The sequence below is a fragment of the Hyla sarda genome, chromosome 2 (assembly GCF_029499605.1).
Source record: "Hyla sarda isolate aHylSar1 chromosome 2, aHylSar1.hap1, whole genome shotgun sequence".
Classification (NCBI taxonomy): Eukaryota; Metazoa; Chordata; class Amphibia; order Anura; family Hylidae; genus Hyla; species Hyla sarda.
Genome location: NC_079190.1, coordinates 41179794 through 41200351, shown reverse-complemented (window position 1 = coordinate 41200351; position 20558 = coordinate 41179794). Strand labels below are relative to the sequence as shown.

The 20558-nt window shown below is 37.5% G+C and overlaps 1 protein-coding gene across 12 annotated transcripts in view; it reads right to left on the bottom strand.

Moving 5' to 3' along the window:
* Positions 1-7519: 7519 nt before the first annotated feature.
* Positions 7520-20558, bottom strand: part of GRIA4 (glutamate ionotropic receptor AMPA type subunit 4) — a 361383-nt gene continuing 348344 nt past the window's right edge. For 5 of the 12 annotated variants that reach the window (XM_056561596.1, XM_056561595.1, XM_056561603.1 and 2 more), the window contains 2 exons: positions 17884-18018; positions 7520-8263 (listed from right to left, as the gene is read on the bottom strand). In XM_056561596.1, coding sequence (XP_056417571.1) covers positions 8099-8263; positions 17884-18018 — 300 coding nt within the window. In that variant the 3' untranslated portion in view covers positions 7520-8098. Of the gene's footprint in view, positions 8264-14017; positions 14091-17770; positions 18019-20558 lie in introns of those variants that run through there. The other 7 variants (XM_056561597.1, XM_056561598.1, XR_008889509.1 and 4 more) reach the window with 5 other exon arrangements.

The window sequence follows — 20558 nt, the reverse complement described above, 5'->3', positions numbered from 1 at the left end:
GCAAGGGAGTGCAAGGGAGGAGACTAGATATAGCCAGGGAACAGGTGGGAACCAATTAAGCTAATTGGGCCAGGCACCAATCATTGGTGCACTGGCCCTTTAAGTCTCAGGGAGCTGGCGCGCGCGCGCCCTAGAGAGCGGAGCCGCGCGCGCCAGCACATGACTGCAGGAGACGGGAACGGGTAAGTGACCTGGGATGCGATTCGCGAGCGGGCGCGTCCCGCTGTGCGAATCGCATCCCCAACGGCCATGGCAGAGCAGCGCTCCCGGTCAGCGCTGACCGGGGAGCTGCAGGGAGAAAGACGCCGTGAGCGCTCCGGGGAGGAGCGGGGACCCGGAGCGCTAGGCGTAACACATGCTTTACAACATATCAAAAGTTTTTGTGTTTGACAGTGCCCATTTAATCAAGGCCTATGATTAAGGGTGTCTAAGTGCCAGAAACACGTCGGTGTTCAAGCTGCTGTGCGATTTGCTGTATGAATGGTCACTTCCATTAACCCCTTAATGGACGTTTTTCCATTTTCATTTTTTCCTCATCACATTCTAAAAATCATAACGCTTTCAATTTTGCACCTAAAAATCCATATGATGGCTTATTTTTTGCACCACCAATTCTTCTTTGCAGTTACATTAGTCATTTTACCAAAAAATCCAAGGTGAAACGGAAAAAAAATTAATTGTGCGACAAAATTGAAGAAAAAATTTCATTTTGTAACTTTTGCGGGCTTCCGTTTCTACGCAGTGCATTTTTTGGTCAAAATTACACCTTATCTGTATTCTGTAGGTCCATATGGTTAAAATGATACCCTACTTATATAGGTTTGATTTTGTCGCACTTCTGAAAAAAATCATAACTACATGCAGGCAAATTTATACATGTAAAATTGTCATATTCTGACCCCTGTAACTTTATTTTTCCGTATAAGGGACGGTATGAGGGCTCATTTTTGCGCCGTGTTCTGAAGTTTTTATCGGTACCATTTTTGTGTTGATCGGACTTTTTGATCGCTTTTATTCATTTTTTTATGAAATAAAAAGTGACCAAAAAGACGCTATTTTTTGCGCGTATGTCATTGACCGTGCGGTTTAATTAATGATATAATTTTATAGTTTGGACATTTACGCACGCAGCGATACCACATATGTTAATTTTTATTTTTATTTACACAGTTTTTTTTTATGGGAAAAGGGGGGTGATTCAAACTTTTATTAGGGAAGGGGTTAAATGACCTTTGTTAAAGGGGTATTCCAGGAAAAAAACTTTTTTTTAATATATCAACTAGCTCCAGAAAGTTAAACAGATTTGTAAATTACTTCTATTAAAAAATCTTAATCCTTTCAGTACTTATGAGTTTCTGAAGTTAAGGTTGTTCTTTCCTGTTTATGTGTCTCAGGAACCACCCAGTTTAGAAGCAAATTCCCACAGCAAACCTCTTCTAAACTGGGCGGTTCCCGAGACACGTGTCATCAGAGATGCACTTAGGCAGAAAAGAACAACCTTAACTTCAGCAGCTCATAAGTACTGAAAGGATTAAGATTTTTTTTTTTTATAGAAGTAATTTACAAATCAGTTTAACTTTCTGGAGCCAGTTGATATATAAAAAAAAAGTTTTTTCCTGGAATACCCCCCTTTAACTTTTTTTTTCACTTTTTTCTTTGCAGTGCAGCGATGTCCCGATCGGCCAGACTGAGCTGTCGGGAAGCGTTTACTTTCATTTTCTGACGTGGCGATTAACTTTGATCGCCACGTCTGAAGGGTTAACAGCTATAGGAGCTATAGCACTGCACACACTGATCTCTTATGCTGATCCCTGCAAAGCCATAGCTTTGCACGGATCAGCGAGATAGGGGCTCGATTGCTCAAGCCTGTAGCTCAGGCTTGGAGAAATCAAACCCAGATCAGACGCCGCGGAGTCAGGTAAGGATACCTCCGCCTGCGTCCCAGCTGATCGGAACATCGCGATTTTATCGCGATGTCCCGATCAGCCCGACTGAGCTGCCGGGAAGCGTTTACTTTCATTTTCTGACGCAGCGATTAACTTTGATCGCCGCGTCTGAAGGGTTAACAGCGCGCGGCGCAACGATCGGTGCCACACGCTGTTAGCCCAGAGTCAGCCGGGACCGACCCGGTGTGATGCGGGGACACGGCGTGACCCCGTTTTTCACGCCGGTTGCGGGCTCAGGGCGCACAGGTCTGAGTCTGACGCCCTGAATCCTTAAGAGGTTAAGTATGTTTTTAACTGCATCTGCTGCACCGATTCTGAACACTTGTTACTCCTTCTGCCTCCATTTTACTAACCTAAAGGCAGCAGAAGAGAGCAGATAGAAAAAAATGTAGTAGAAGTAGAATGACTGTAAAATCAGAGTGTAAAGGTTTTGCTTGCATTCTGTAACCATGGAGACACATAGGTCTGTATAGGAGCTGCAGATGTGTACCTACTAAACAACTGGAATTTGATGAATTTCAAACCAACACTGAGCATTGCTGATTCTCCAAGGCTTAACTCTAAATATATATATATATATATATATATATATATATATATATATATATGCAAACTTTGGTTCAGAAAATTATATAAGGAAAGGAGGAAGTTTTTTTTCCACAAAAGTCATCATTTTTACTGTTTAGGGATAAAGGGGTTTTCCGTAACTTGTTTCTTTCTTGATTTCCTATCCTCAGCCAATCCTAAATGCTCTTAAAGGGGTACTCTGTTGCTCTGTGCAGGCACCTGGTATTCTGACACCCGGGGTTCAGGAGGCCGTGGTTGCGACATCACACCACGCCCCCTCGTGACATCACACCACGCCCCCTCCATTCATGTCTATGGGAAGGGGCATGAAGGCTGTCATTCCCTCTCCCATAGACATGAATGGAGGGGGCGTGGTGTGATGTCACTAGCATGGCCGCCCGAACCCAGCGTTCTAAACATAATGGCCCTCATTAACTTAGAAAATCGGGTTGTAAGTCTATCTTGCTTTCTTACCCGACTGCTTTTTTCCCCTGGTATTTATTATTATGTCGCATCCTGTTTGTAGCACGTGCGTTTTGTTGGTTTTGGTTTCCAACTCCTCTAAGTTGTTGGGAAAAAATCCACAACAATTCAACAAATTCGGGTTGGAAACCTTTATAAATACGTGGGAAAGTACAGAAATGTCGGTTTATGCTCCTTTTTCGAGTTTGGGAGAATCCACATCGTGTCCGTCGGGAAAAAATGGCACATCGTGTCGCAGACTGGCGCACAATGTCTGCGACATGTCGCAGACAAAGATGCACAAAAAAAACCGACAAAACAAGTCGGGTTTAGAATAGTAAATTAGGGCCAATGTCTGCCAGGAGATCGCGGGGGGTCCTTGCAGCCAAACCCCTGAAAACAGACATCTTATCCCCTATCCTTTGGCTAGGGGAAAAGATGGCTAGCAATGAAGTACCCCTTTAAATATAATAAATACATGAATATTCTGAGATGTTACACCATCAAATAACTGCTATATTTCTGCATCAATAGTCTTGTCTAGAAATCAGTCGCTTACCTTCGTTTTATCTTTTTTTCTTCACTGTAATTGTTTTGAAGAAACTGTGTTATAGGTTGTGCAGGGCATAAGGGACCATGGAAGACTTGGAAGTTTAACCCCTTTATGACCCATGACACTTATTTTTGTCCTAGAAATTGTTATGGTGTATGGAACAGGCTCAGGACTCAAGCCCGCACCATACCCAGTGCAACAAATCTGTTCTTACAGTCTGCCATAAGCAAGCTGTACTAGCAGATCACAGAAAAATTACCATACCTCAATGCTAAAATGTTTGCTTATAGAAGTCTCCTAGGGGGACTTAAAATTGTTCAAAAATATATATATATATATATATATATATATATATATATTTTGAAATCCTCCACTTTCCTATGAAAAAACATAATTAAATAAATAAAAATAAAAAACTATTAAAATATAATGTTATCCAAACTGCATGACAATTGGCTGAAATGTAAAAAAAAAATACCATAGGCCAAAATTGCGGGGGGGGGGGGGGGGGGGTTTGGGGTGCGGGAGGTTTGGTCACCCAAAAATATAAAGCGATCACAAAGTCTGATTTATGGTACTAACAAAAACTACAAATTATGGCACACAAAAAAACATTAGCATGCTGCTCTGTAGACGGAAAAGTAAAAAAGTTACAGGGGTCAGAAAATAGGGGTTTAAATGCTTTTTTTTTTTTTTTTTTTTACTTTTACATTTTTTTTTCTTTTTTTTTTAAGTAATAAAACATAACAAAAAGTATACAAATTGGGTATCCTTGCAATCATACCGACCTGACAAATAAAGATAACATGTCAATTTTACTGTACAGTGAACCCCATAAAAAACCATGCCCTTCCAAATTAGCAAAATTGCTTAAAATTTATTTTGTTTGGCAGAACATTTTATGCTAAAATGAAGGGGTCATTGCAACAAATCTGGCTCTGTAGATGGAAAAATTAAACAGTTATGGCTCTTAGATGCAGAGGAGGAAATAATGTGCTAGTCCACCAAAACTAACAAAATTACTTTTTGCAGCAAGTTTCTAGAGCAACAATGAAGGTGGTCTATGTTTGTGCGTTTCTTTCAACCGTTGTGTTGTAATTTTGCGTATTTAAAAAAATATATATATATCACAATTTTCAAATTAATGACCACTGCATTTAAAATGGCCCAAGTCTTCAGAAATCATTTATATTGTAAGTTAAAAAAAAAGACACGGGAATTAGACCAATCAAATCCGACTTTGCACAGAAAGGTCAGATCTGCCAGCCAGCACTTGCTTGGCTTATAACTAGCAGTGAGACCCAGTGTTATCAAAACTTTTTAAATGTTTGAGAAAAATGTCAAAGTTTAAAAGAAAAAGAAAAAATAGTAACCTTCTAAGAGGTCCACCGTGGGAAAACCCTATTCAAAGGTCAACCTGCAGAAAAAATAGTTTTATTAATTTGCCCCTTAGTTAAATGGACCTTCTATTAAAGGGGTAATCCGCTGAAAACATCTTATCCTCTATCCAGCGGCGGGACCCCCCCCCCCCCCTACGATCTCCGCTGCGGCACCCCTGTCATTCAGTGCATGGAGCAAACTCCGCTACGTGTCCGATGAATGGCGATACCAGCCGCCACTCCCCCTCCATTCATGTCTATGGGAGGAGGTGTGAAGGCTATGTACTAGCCGTCACACCCCCACCTATAGACATGAATGGATGGGGCGTGGCATGACGTAACAAACGCGGAAGCTGCAAGCTTCAGTGTTCCAGGCACCGCCACTGCCGGCATGGAGATCACGGGGGTCCCCAGCGGCGGGACCCACACGGTCTAAAATCTTATCCCCTATCTTTTGGATATGGGCTAAGATGTTTTCATCTGAGTACCCCTTTAACTTTTAAATAACTCATAAGTCCCATTAGATAAAAAAAGTAATACATTTTTAACATTAAGAGATAATATTTCTCAATTAGTACTTACATATGAAACATAAAAAAACTGAAAATTCTGATGATACCATTAACGTGACAATGCTTCCAGCCTTATTTACCTGTTAAAAAACATAATCTTTCAAGAAGAAATAAAATATGTTTTTACAGTAAAAAAAAAAGTCAACTATATTTACAATACAAATAACCAAAAAACATAACATGAGCGTATCAAACATTTATCACAGTGATCGTAAAAAAACACCCTGATTTATCGCATAACCCAACCTACAGTCATGGCAGTAAATGTTGGCACCCCTGAAATTTTTAAGTATTTCTCACAGAAAAGGATTGCAGTAACACATGTTTTGCTATACACATGTTTATTTCCTTTGTGTGTATTGGAACTAAACCAAAAAAGGGAGGAAAAAAAGCAAATTGGACATAATGTCACCAAACTCCAAAAATGGGCTGGACAAAATTATTGGCACCCTTTCAAAATTGTGGAAAAATAAGATTGTTTAAAGTGGTACTCTGGCACTAAGACATCTTATCCCCTATCTAAAGGATAGGGGATAAGATGTCTGATCGCGGGGGTCCCGCTGCAATCTATCATGCAGCACCCACCTGTTAGCACTGCAGGAAGTGCTGGAGGCTACAAGCCTTATGCCTCCCAACCACGGGGACAGAGTATAGTGATGTCACGACTCCGCCCCCGTGTGACGTCACGCCTCGCCCCCTCAATGCAAGTCTATAGACTTGCATTGGGGGGGGGCGGGGCGTGACAACACACGAGGGTAAAGTCGTGGCGTCACGACTCCGGCCCGTGTGACGTCACGCTCTGCCCCCCAATGCAAGTCTATAGAATTGCATTGGGGGGTCGTGACATCACACGGGGAGTAGTCATGATGTCATGACCCACCCCCCAATGCAAGTCCATAGACTTGCATTGAGGCGGCTGGGCGTGATGTCACACGGGGGCGGAGTCGTGACGTCTCGACTTCACCCCATGTGATGTCAAGCCTGCCCCCCCAATGCAAGTCTATAGACTTGCATTGGGGGGGATGGGGCGTGATGTCACACGGGGGTGGAGTCGTGACGTCACTATACTCTGTCCCCATTGTCGGGAGGCATTTGACTTGGAGTCTCCAGTGCTTCCTGCAGTGCTAACAGGTGGGTGCTGCATGCTAGATTGCGAGGGTCCCCAGCAGCGGGACCCCCGCAATCAGACATCTTATCCAGTATCCTTTACATCGGGGATAAGATGTCTTAGTGCCGGAGTACCCCTTTAAAAAATCTTATTTTTCCACAATTTTGAAAGGGTGCCAATAATTTTGTCCAGCCCATTTTTGGAGTTTGGTGTGAAATTATGTCCAATTAGCTTTTTTTCCTCCGTTTTTGGTTTAGTTCCAATACACACAAAGGAAATAAACACGTGTATAGCAAAACACGTGTTACTGCAATCCTTTTCTGTGAGAAATACTTAATTATCTTGAAAAATTTGAGGGGTGCCAACATTTACATTCATGACCGTATATATCAACACTGTTGGTTTGCTATTGTCTTCCTTTACATTTCCCTTCTTAAATTTCCCAATTTTTAGATTTTGAATTAATAACTCCAGATTGCGACACCTTAGAAAGAACGCAATTTCATTTTATTACTCAGTGGGTACAAAAACCACATATTTTACACAGAACAAGATTATAAATAATGTCTGTAGCAGGAGTGACCTGAAGTCTGATGAGACTCTACACAACTAACGGATAGGACAATGATATTTCTGGTGGTTCAGACGAATGAATTACATGTGTTTGTGTGAGTGTGTACACTTTTGTGTGTGACAGGATGATAATTGAAGAAATTGACCCAGAATAAAAAAAAATAATTAAATAAAATAAAAAATTTGTTTTTATTACATTGATGGCGCTTCTTTTTTTTTTCCCCTTTAAATTATTGCAATGAACAGTTCCCTAAAATGATTTAAAAAAAAATAATTTTTGTACTCTATTCAATGTACATAATTTAAAAAGCAAGCATGTTATATTTTTTTTCTTTATTTCAAAGAAAAATTGTAAATAATGTTTAGTTTTTTTTTTCACAGGATTTACATGATTATTATTTCTTTGTTTTATCACAGTTATTCTTGAAGAGATCTATTTCGACAACTGGAGCTTCATCCTTTATATGCATGGAGGTTTGTTTGTTTTTGTTTTGTTTTTTGTTGTTTTCTCATAATACTGGTTAGTAATTTCATTGAATTCTATAGCTATTTTTCCTTCTTTGTTAGAACAGAAGTATTGTCCATTCTGATCCCACATCTTCACAGTTTAATAAGCTAAATGACAAGTCTGTTTTAATAGTCCCTCCGAGATAAATTTGTTGCTGCTAATATACTCTCTCCCGCCCCAAACCCCTCCCCCCACCCCCACCAATAAAACTAAATTATGCATTTTCCTGATATAAAATCTGAGTTTGGGTTTCCGAGCAGAGCTCATGCACACATTTGTTGCTGATGATGTTTGGCGCTTTTGGACGTACTTCCCGGTCTCAGCAATATTTCTAGGTCTTCAGTGATTTTCCCATGATGTGACTCACAGTCTGTGCTGTATTTCACTCACCAACAGTGTATAATAAGGCACTCAATAAATTATTTGGTTTTTATGGTAGGTCCGATGCAATTACAGCCAATCCTGAACTTTGTCGAATTGCAGTCCCAGTGTGTACGGCCTTCGGGCAGTCGGGAGTCAAGACACGGCCATTTTCTCCTACGCTCCCCGTAATGGATAATCTGGCTTTGTTTCGTATGGCTTCAGAAAAGGTCAGCTGGATAAGAAAAGAACGGATAATAATAAGAGAGAATTACTATATCTGAATTGTCTTCAGTAAATACCACAAAGAAACATCAATAGATTATATTTATACTAGACATCTGCATTTTCATATTACTTTTTTTTTTTTTTTACTTCTGAGATTAAAATTTGGGATTTGACTATAATTTTAACAATGGAATAATTTATCATCGGAAATTTTTTTTTTATATGTTCCTATGGGTTAATTTTATGGTGATTTATCAATAACAAACCACTTTATTTTATCTCCAGTAAAAGCTGGTCCTTATGTTATAGTTATGTTGTTTTTCCTGTCTAAACCAGACATTACCAATGGCAAAGTTATATACTTGGCCACTGTCAATAACTGGACAGAAAAAGTATGCACACAACATCTTTCTGTCCAGCTTGCAGAAACGTCAGGTGGCAAAACTGAAGAAACCAGGTTAAAACTTTATCCTATAAGAACCTACAAGACCAGTTTTGTTATCGGTTTGTCTCCAGTATTTTTGTACTATGCCAGTGAGAAAAGACTGAAAGGCCATACATTTGTGAACCAGCCTGGGTACCACTGGCCTTCATGGGGAAAAGACTACTTTCTGACAACATCTGGAAACAACTGGCAACCACCATAAACTTTAGTTTACATCAGAGGAATTTTAAAGATTTGGGGAAATAATTTAAAGCAGTTGTCTACTTTGGATAACCCATTTACCCATTTTTTGTTTTGGTTGTAGGTTCATCTCAAGGTTTCTTGTAATGGAAACTTCCAGCTGTAATCTGTGGTGAAATTTTGCAGCAAATGCATAATTTCCCTACAGTGCCCCTGCAGGCTAAATGAAGCATTACATAATTAAAGGGGTTATCCAGGAATTTAAAAACAGATACTTTCTTTAAAAGACCGCTTCATGTCTGTCTCAAGGTTGGGTGTGGTTTTGCAGCTAAGTTCCATTGAAGTGAATGGAGCCAAATTGTAATACCCCACCCTCAACCGTGTTACAGTCAGGGAGCGGTCTTTGAAAGAAATTAGACCTGTTTTTTTTAATCCTGGATAACCCCTTTAAATGAATGAACTATCCAAGTACTACATGATATTCCTCCAGATAGAAAGATGTTCTTTCTGTTGGCTCTCTGTATCTACTAGTAGATGAAAATCTTTCTTCACATATATGTGGCGATATGGCTCAGTTTCCCTCTGGTGCTGTAGACAAGTGCCAGAGGGAACTGCTCCCATTAGTTTGAATGGGGCAATCCAGATATATCTGGGGTCTCAATCGGGACACTAGATTTCCGGTCACTCCTAACGGGTTAAGCTTCTTAAAGCATTCCCCCCTTCGACCTGCAGAAATAATTGCGTGCCAGACCCATAGACAACTGGTGCACTTTGTCAGTTGTGGCATCAGTCATGGCCAGTGACAGAGCAGGATCGCTAGATATATGTGATGGTGCAATTAAACCCCTCTAATGTTGTCCACTATGGTATGTTAAAATGTTTTTTGTTTTTTTTAACAATAAAAGCCCTTAACATTTTTAAACTATTTAGTTTGTTATTAACTTTTTTTCTATTTTGTTTTTTATTAGGCTAAAAAAAAATCTGTATTATTATTATTGGTTTAAAAGAAATTTGCCATGAAAAAGAAAATGGTAAAATCATGAAAAACATGACATCAAATTAAAGAATTGAAATAATTTGTATTAGATATAGCTTCAATACTAAAATATGCTGAATGTACTGAAAAAAGTAAATTTTTTTTTTAAGCTACGCTTTTACTAGGCCACCATAATATAATTCATGTGGATTATTTTTATTTTGTCTTTTTAATCTCATATTTTTTCACTTCTATTTTAGCCTTTTTCATGCTATAGTAAATATTTTTATGTCTAATACCATCATTTGTTTCTTTTTATAAACTTAAAATTTTGTTTATGATGTATTTTATAAATGTTCTATTTAACTAGAGAAACCTACTGCCCTATTCCAATTAAAAAACATCATGTATATTCTAAAGTAACACTACAGGGATCGGGTCTATATACAGTCATAGCCGTAAATGTTGGCACCCTTAAAATTTTCAAGAAAATTAAGTATTTCTCACAGAAAAGGATTGCAGTAACACATGTTTTGCTATACACATGTTTATTCCCTTTGTGTGTATTGGAACTAAACCAAAAAAGGGAGGAAAAAAAGATAATTGGACATAATGTCACCAAACTCCAAAAATGGTCAGGACAAAATTATTGTCACCCTTTCAAAATTGTGGAAAAATAAGATTGTTTCAAGCATGTAATGCTCCTTTAAACTCACCTGGGGCAAGTAACAGGTGTGGGCAATATAAAAATCACACCTGAAAGCAGATAAAAAGAAGAGAAGTTCACTTAGTCTTTGCATTGTGTGTCTGTGTGTGCCACACTAAGCATGGACAACAGAAAGAGGAGTAGAGAACTGTCTGAGGACTTGAGAACCAAAATTGTGGAAAGATATCAACAATCTCAAGGTTACAAATCCATCTCCAGAGATCTAGTTTTGCTTTTGTTCACAGTGTGCAACATTATCAAGAAATTTGCAACCCATGGCACTGTAGCTAATCTCCCTGGTGTGGACGGAAAAGAAAAATTGATGAAAGGTGTCAACGCAGGATAGTCCGGATGGTGGATAAGCAGCCCAAAACAAGTTCCAAAGATATTCAAGCTGTCCTGCAGGCTCAGGGAGCATCAGTGTCAGCGCAAACTATCTGTCGACATTTAAATGAAATGAAATGCTATGACAGGAGACCCAGGAGGACCCCACTGCTGACACAGAGACTTAAAAAAACAAGACTACATTTTGTCAAAATTAATTTGAGTAAGCCAAACCCCTTCTGGGAAAATGTCTTGTGGACAGATGAGACCAAGATAGACCTTTTTGGTAAAGCACATCATTCTACTGTTTACCGAAAACAGAATGAGACCTACAAAGAAAAGAGCACAGTACCTACAGTGAAATATGGTGGAGGTTCAATGATGTTTTGGGGTTGTTTTGCTGTCTCTGGCACTGGGTGCCTTAAATGTGTGCAAGGCATCATGAAATCTGAGGTTTACCAACGGATTTTGGGTCACAGTGTACAGCCCAGTGTCAGAATGCTGGGTTTGCGTCCGAGTTCTTGGAAGTACAATGACCCCAAACATACGTCAAAAAGCACCCAGAAATGGATGGAAACAAAGCGCTGGAGAGTTCTGAAGTGGCCAGCAATGAGTCCAGATCTAAATCCCATTGAACACCTGTGGAGAGATCTTTAAATTGTTGTTGGGAAATAAGAGAGACCTGGAGCAGTTTGCAAAGGAAGAGTGGTCCAACATTCCGGCTGAGAGGTGTAAGAAGCTTATTGATGGTTATAGGTAGATACTGATTTCAGTTATATTTTTCCAAAGGGTGTCCAAACAAATATTAAGTTAAGTGTGGCAATAATTTTGTCTAGCCCATTTTTTGAGTTTGGTGTGACATTATGTCAAATTAGCTTTTTTTCCTCCTATTTTTTGGTTTAGTTCCAATACACACAAAGGGAATAAACATGTGTATAACAAGACATGTGTTACTGCATGTTTTGCTATACACATGTTTATTCCTTTTCTGTAAGAAATACTTAATTTTCTTGAAAAATTTCAGGGGTGCTGACATTTATGGCCATGATTGTAGCCACAGGACAGCTTTAGGCTATGCTCACATAGTATAAAATTCGGCTGTATATTTTTGCGGATTGCAGCTGAAAATGTGCACGTGAAAAAAAGAATATGCGACTGAACTTTACTCTGTGTGAACATAGTCTTATACCTTAACCAAAAACATAACATATAATAAAAAAGTAAATAAAAAATATGAACAGTAAAATGGTAATCAGGTAACTAAGGGTATGCAATGTAAATGCTCAAACTACAATATCATATGAAAATATAAAAGTATAATTCAAACATGTTAGTTCATTGGCTACATATGACTACCTATTTCTAGATCTAGCACATGCCTAATTTTTTCACCAACTCTGACTATTTTTTTTTGATTGATACTTTCACAAACAGTCTAAGTAATGTCCTTTCACATCAGTTTTTATATCTAATATACTGAAATCTATTTTAATAGTTGACATACAATAACAACAAGTGTACATTCCTTGTGCTCTCCCTACAAAAGGTAGGTAGCTAGGTAGGTGGCCTGGGGAGGTAAATATTACCTAGTAGGGAAGTATATTAGGGTGAAAACACATGGTCAGGTTGCGTTGCAGTTTTCAATGCTGCAATAAAATGTTAGCATTTCTTACCATTGAAAACAGATGTGATGCGGTTACAAATCAACAATACAACTGCAACGCAACCTGATTGTGTGTTTTTACTCTTGTTTGTCTTCACTCCCATGATAAACCTATCCCGTACTAACACAACAAATAGTATGAACTGTTAGCAAAGTATGCTGCAGAATCTATAAAGCCAAAATATTTGAATAGTAAAATTATGGTCCAAAATAATATTCTTCAGAAGATAGGTTAACAAAGTTTTCAAGGTGTAAAGAAAAATAAATAAATTTAAAAAAATCACTAATTACAGACTAGTGGGAAGGACATAAGTAGTGGAACAGGAGCACCAGATCTTCTGTATGTGGGGTGTAACACAATATTTTTTTTATTTAGTATGGTTTTTATTTTTTGAATTTATTATTGAGATTTTGTTTTTTAATTTGGTGATTTTTATTTTAACTTATATTTATGAAAAACTCCTTTAACATTTGATATCTGTAGGATTTTTAAACTTTTTCTCCTGGAGTCTCAAAGCAATTCTGCTATTTCCAAGGTATACAAAAAATATCTGCCTTGGGGAAGTACATCCCAGTAGTGGTATATTGACGTCATAGGAGAATAACACTTAGAGCAACCACTGGACAGTTCAAGAATGGCTACTTATATTTATAAAAAATAAATAAAAAAAAACATTCTTGTCTTCTTTAGGAGCAGCATGTGATCTTGAGGACTCAAGCCATCCCTGCATCACATGAATGGCCATATATCTCTAAAGCTGCCATGTAATACTGAATTTTCCCCTGAAGCAGCCACTGCATGGGAATTATCCAGCTGGCATTGCTTTTCAACAGCAAAATCAGCTTGCCAGGGGTGCAAGGGTAGGACCAGGGAGTGACCAGCTAAGCGCCAACATAGCTGTATTCCAATAGGGTCATCTCTGATCACATAACCACCCTTATTGGAAACATAGGACCCTCAGGGGTGGGACCATGGAGTGACCAACTAAGCCACATTCAAAAAGGGTTGTCTCTGATCAAATAACTGCTCTTCTTGGAAATATCAGACCCTGAAGGGTGGTACCAGGGGGTGACTAACTAAGCATCAAGGTGGCCGAATTCAAAAAGGGTTCACTTTGATCATATTTCTTGGAAACATTAGATCCTAAAATTTTGCAGGAGATTCTGCTTTTCATGCTGAATGAATACAAACAATTTAATGTTTTCTCAAATTTAATATGATAAAAAAATGATTAAAAAATATATGGACTGACCCAATATGACTATGAAGATGTAATCAAAATATATGTAATCATAATAGATAACTGTCTGCATCTTCCAAGCAAATAAATCTAAATGTTTGGGTCACGCAACACAGCACATACTCATGGTCAAGCAGTCTTAGTGGAAAAAGTGGGCTGCTGAGTGCGTAAGTTAACAAAAGCTGAAATGTCTCGATGATTGTAAACTTTTCAAAAACCAACATACTTTTACAGTAATGTATACTGAAGGAGAATAGCCCTGTTTTTGATGATCTGCAACAACCTTGCACTTTCTTCACCTAGAACGTAAAACAAAATAACATAACGCTTAAGGTAAAGAACCACAATGATTTGTTGCAGAATGGAGACAAATGCTAAAATATAAAAAAAGTCAAAAATAAAAATTTGTACTGAAGCTCAAGTCACATTACTTTTAGCCAATCTCTTTATAGTTATTCTACGATGCATGCAGCCATTCTGATTTTACAAAAAGTGGCCTTCAAATGAATACAAGTCTTGGCTGCGCTTTAGTAATGCCACGGCTTCTTAAACATGGAGTGAGCTGTCTTTTTATTGCAGAATGAGTCCAGCCATATAGCTGCCTTCGAGTGCGAGGGCAATGGTATAATAAATATAGCCATGGTAAAGCAACATGATGGTGAAAATGGGAGAGATTACGCTTAATTTAGAAACTTTTTGATATTTTTTGTTTTAAAAAAAGATCTGAAGACACTATAACCTGGTTTAAGTATTTTTGAACCCAAAGACCGTAACTAAAATGGGACTGCCATAGTGAAGGTCATTGGTAATAGGCACTTATTTAGTTAAAGGGGTACTCCAGCGGAAATTTTTTTTTTTCAAATCTTACCAGAAAGTTATACAGATTTGTAAATGACTTCTATTAACAAAAATCTTAATCATTTTAGTACTTATCAGCTGCTCTGTGCTCCAGTGGAAGTTCTTTTCTTTTAGAATTTATTTTCTGTCTAACCACAGTGCTCTCTGTTGATACCTCTGCCCATGTCAGGAACTGTCCAGAGCAGGAGAGGTTTGCTATGGGGATTTGCAGAGAGCACTGTGGTCAGACAGAAAAGAACAACTTAACTTCCTCTGTAGTATACAGCAGCTGATAAGTACTGGAAGGATTAAGATTTTTTTAATAGAAGTAATTTACAAATCTGTATAACTCTCTGAAGCCAGTTGATATGACATTTTTTTCCCCCACAGGAGTACCCTTTTGAATTGAGTGTCCCCTTAATAAGGATGAGAACAATTCCCACCAAATACCCTTATAGATGTCTGCAAAGTATAACCTGAAACCCAATTGGTTTAAAATGTGTATTCAGAAAAGGTGTTACATGCTATAGGCTTGTCCAGGTGAAACATTTCTCTAGCCAATGCTGCCAGGAACCTAATAGACTATATCTGTCATAATGCCCTATACATCTACTCTGCCACAGTCAGGCTATGTGCACACTCAGTTTTGGTCCGTATTTTCTGCCACTCTGTCTGTTTTCTGAGCCATCTTTTGCATATTTTGAAATTATTTTCACACTTTGCAAACTGGCAGTTTCTTAATGGAAACTGTCAATAAAACGGAAAAAAAAAAAAAAAAAAAAAGACTCGTATAGAATAATAAACCTAACTTTTAAAAGGCCAAAAAAGACCTTTCACTTAATTTTGTAGCTTGAATAATTACAGTTGTTAAAAATTTACTGAATGGGAATTACCAATCTTTTTTCATTTAAGTTATTTAAATCTCAAATGTAATAATAATAATAATAATCTATGATAAAAAGATATGCTATTTAAGTATAACTTGAAATCTCTGGTCCAGTGTGCCGGAGTCCAGTGGGCCATCCTATCATTGAGTAACACTGCCCATTAGATGCCTAAGAATGCACTGGTAAACAAAATGTCCCTTTTCTTGTGTTTCTTAAAGGGGTTTTCCGGTTTTCCAAAGGATAGGGGATAAGATATCTGATCGCAGAGGGCCCGCTGCTGGGACCCCCGGCGATCTCCCTGCAGCACCCACATTCTATGAAGAGTTTCCAAAACCTCCGGACTGGAGATGTAACGTAATGCCACGCCCCCTCCATTCATGTCTATGGGAGGGGGCGTGATGGCTGTCATGCCCCCTCCCATAGACATGAATGGAGGGGGTGTGGCATAACGTTACGTCCCCAGTCCCGGAAACCTGGAGGTTTCCGAAACTAGAGTTGCAGCCCCGCATAGAATGTAGGAGCTGCATGGAGATTGCGGGGGGTCCCAGCAGCGGGCCCCCTGCGATCAGACATCTTATCCCCTATCCTTTGGATAGGGGATTAGATGTTTTTGCCCAGAATACCCCTTTAAATAGGGTAATTCTTATAATATTTTCCCCACTGATCTTAAATCTACTTTCCAAATTTGTGTGTCAGGTATACTTTTTGAGTAACACACATAAATTTTTTTGAAAAACTTATATTTTTCAAGTATAGAGTCGGCTGGATAGGCTAACCTTCAACAATGGAAAATGCAATTGCAGAAAACAACGACGGATTCAAAATCAGCATAGAAAGATACATAAGGAACAGCGTCCACGAAACAAAAACTTTGTTTACCAGTGATGTGACAGTTGCATTTGCTGCTAAGACATGCATACACTATTGCATAGTCAGGAATGATGGGGGCTGCCAAATATATAAAATCACAGTTTTATTTTCCAGTGAAGTGTCAAGGAGGTTGAGCTGAACTGTTTAAGTGTCATAGCCTGGCACGCCTGCTAGCTCACTCTCACCTACCAGCTCCTTCTCCCTATTAAGCTAATAGGATCTATCAACCGATTAACCTTTTTGAAGCAAAAACATATTGCCAAATAATACTGAATGTACCCAAAGGGCTTATGTACATGGCAGAGCATGGGCTCTGAAGTTATTTTAAAAAAATACTATAGAAAAAGGCTCTGTATTCCTCGGCATGAAATCAGAGATGTACAGAGGTATAGTAGGTGCCCCATAGACAACAGCCCTATTGCAGCTCCAGACAGCCTTGTATATTTGCTATTACTGCCTTGAGTCCACCAGATAGCATAAGGGTTGCAACTACTTATCGTAGGTCTCCTAGATAATATAACTAAAAATGAAAGTAGTAATTCCATCAACATCACTTTAAATTCATATTTTCTTTCAAATTTAGCTTACAATATGTGTTATAATTTAAATATTTTCTATTCTCATCTTAAATATATTTAAAATGTTTTTCTCTATAACATTCTCTGCAATCAAAGTTCACGATGCATGAAAAATAATGTAAAAAAAAAAAAGGGGGCAAATACCTAAATAAATATCTTATAGAAAATACATCATCACAGTAAACATAAAGAGTGGAAATCACAGCATGCAAAAATAGATAAAGAAATGAAAATGTTGTGCCATGTTGTGCATGAATATTCTTTTCAATAATAATTTCAACTCAGAATAACAATAGTTGGGAATCATTTATATGCAGAATATGATATAAATACTCCTTATTGTGGAAATGATTATTTTTCTTTATTATTTTTCCCTCATTTACTATTGTGTTGAATTTAAACTATGTAATAAAATAAAAAATTTGGAATCCCTACCTTTCTGTAAGTTGTTTTGCAAAAACAGGCAAAATTTTTTTTTTTTTTATATTTGTAAGGTAGACTAAGAAATTCTAAATTTGTTAAAAATATAAATAAAATAATAAAAAAATAAAGTTTTCCTCTAATTTAAAAAAAATAAAAAAATATATATATAGAAGAAAATCTATAGAAATATTTTTCAATGCAGATGTCTATAAGCAACATACACTGTACATCTGCAGCCAAGAAAATACGGAACCACTGAGCACTGAATTTCTCCATACCGAAAGCTTTTTTTTTTTATAGCAAGCATAACCAATAGACAGACAGGTCACAACACTGCACTACACATGGCATCACCCACTCACTGTAGTAGACCCTAGGTCCTACCCCTAAATCTTAACACTCTCGGTTCCATATACGTTGTAACCTTCTCTATATGTTGCTAAATTCTGGGTATTCTGCGAGGAAGATGGGTTAAAATTCTGTGCACTCTTTGCCACCTTCATTCGTTTCGCCTCTGCCCTTGACTTGTAACAGAACTCTATCAAAGCCACCAGCATTGCCAAGCCCAGGCCTCCAACCAGAATGTAGAAAACTCCAGCAACATTGCTCAGACTTAAAGCACTTGTCTTGTCCTGCAAAATAGAAGAGTTTTCATTAGCATTGGAAAATACACTGAAGGCACCGAAACAATTGAAGAAAAAACATTTATCAAAAACTAAGCTAATATCTTTTCTTTGCTATGTCTCTACTACTAATACTACAGCACTGTTAGAGGCAAATAATGTACAATATTAATACATAGACTGCAGAATTAATATGGCAACATTGGCTATTGTGTTTCCAATACTTTAGAACGTAACTAGTCATTCGCCAACAGTGGATGAAAAATACTGTTACCTCTGTTATATGGACGACGCAAAAACAATTTGGGAACATCAAATATTGAAAAATAAATAAATAACAATTAACTTTTTTAAACGGCAAAAAAACGTTAAACTTGTTTTAAACATATTTTTTTTTAAAGTGTAGTTTCATATCTATATTTCATATCTATATTTCATATAATATATATTCAATAAAATATAAGTAGTTAGCATGTACAGCATAAAAATATAATTTTAAATTTAGACAGAAAAGCTTCTGGAACCGATGATTTATAATGTAGAACAGCTAGAAAATTATATAGAACGTTAATGTTTTTCCCTTTTAATGAATTTGGCATTTTATTTACCAAAATTGTACTAATGTATATATCAATGTATCTGAAAAGCATTTATAATGAAGGTATTTCTTTTAAAATGGTGATATAAACATTTCTAAAAAATAGATTTTATAAAACACACATGGGGCTTACTATTATACCATCGAATATTTCTGATTTCTGGGTTACCAAGATTTTAGGATTTTGTAATAATACAAAATGTGTATATATATATATATATATATATATATATATATATATACATATATATATATATATATATATATATATATATATATATATATATCTCTACAGTGGGGATCAAAAGTTTGGGCACCCCAGGTAAAAAATTGTATAAATGTGCATAAAGAAGTTAAGGATAGATGGAAAAATCTAAAAGTTAGATTTTATTTCCATCATTTACACTTTCAAAATAACAGAAAACAAAAAAATGGTGTCTGCAAAAGTTTGGGCACCCTGCAGAATTTATTAGCATGCACTGCCCCCTTTGCAAAGCTGAGACCTGCCAGTGTCATGGATTGTTCTCAATCATCATCTGGGAAGACCAGGTGATGTCAATCTCAAAAGTTTTAAATGCCCAGACTCATCTGAACTTGCCCCAACAATCAGCACCCTGGGTTCTTCTAAGCAGTTGTCTAGAAATCTGAAACTGAAAATAGTTGACACTCACAAAGCTGGAGAAGGCTATAAGAAGATAGCAAAATGTTTTCAGATGTCAATATCCTCTCTTCGGAATGTAATTAAGAAATGGCAGTCATCAGGAACAGTGGAAGTTAAAGCAAGATCTGGAATACCAAGAAAAATATCCGACAGAACAGCACGCAGGATTGTGAGAAAAACAATTCAAAACCCACGTTTGACTGCACAATCCCTCCAGAAAGATCTGGCAGGCACTGGAGTTGTGGTACACTAATCCACTATAAAGAGATACTTGTACAAATATGTTCTTCATGGAAGAGTCATCAGAAGAAAGCCTCTTCTACGTCCTCACCACAAAAATCAGCGTTTGAACTTTGCAAATGAACATATAGACAAGCCTGATGCATTTTGGAAACAAGTTCTGTGGACCTAAGAGGTTAAAATTGAACTTTTTGGCCGGAATGAGCAAAGTACTTTTGGAGAAGAAGGGGAACAGAATTTAATGAAAAGAACCTCTGTCCAACTGCTAAGCATGGGGGTGGATCAATCATGCTTTGGGGTTGTATTGCAGCCAGTGGCACAGGGAACATCTCACGAGTAGAAGGAAAAATGGATTCAATAAAATTTCAGCAAATTTTGGATGCTAACTTGATGCCATCTGTGAAAAAGCTGAAGTTAAAGAGAGGATGGCTTCTACAAATGGATAATGATCCTAAACACACATCGAAATCCACGGGGGGTTACATCAAGAGGCGTAAACTGAAGGTTTTGCCATGGCCTTCACAATCTCCTGACCTCAACATAATTGAAAATCTATGGATAGACCTTAAACGAGCAGTGCTTGACAGACAGCCCAGAAATCTCAAAGAACTGGAAGACTTTTGTAAGGAAGAATGGGCGTTTACAAGCTGTGATACTTGCCAAAGGGGGCAGTACAAGATAATAACTCTGCAGGGTGCCCAAACTTTTGAAGACGCCATTTTTTTGTTTTCTGCTATTTTGAAAGTGTAAATGATGGAAATAAAATCTAACTTTTGTTGACATATTATAAGAATGTCTAAGCTGTAATTTGATGCCTTTTGGAAATTTTTTCCATCTTTCCTTGGCTTCTTTATGCACACAAATACAAATTTTTACCTGGGGTGCCCAAACTTTTGATCCCCACTATATTTATATAAAACATGAGAACAGAAAATAAAAACAGAAAGTCTTTTGCATGTTTCCATAAAAATTAATGATTCCAACTAATCTTTTAAGAGAATAAAAACAAAAATTTTGATATTATAGAAAAATGTAATGATGGCACATTTT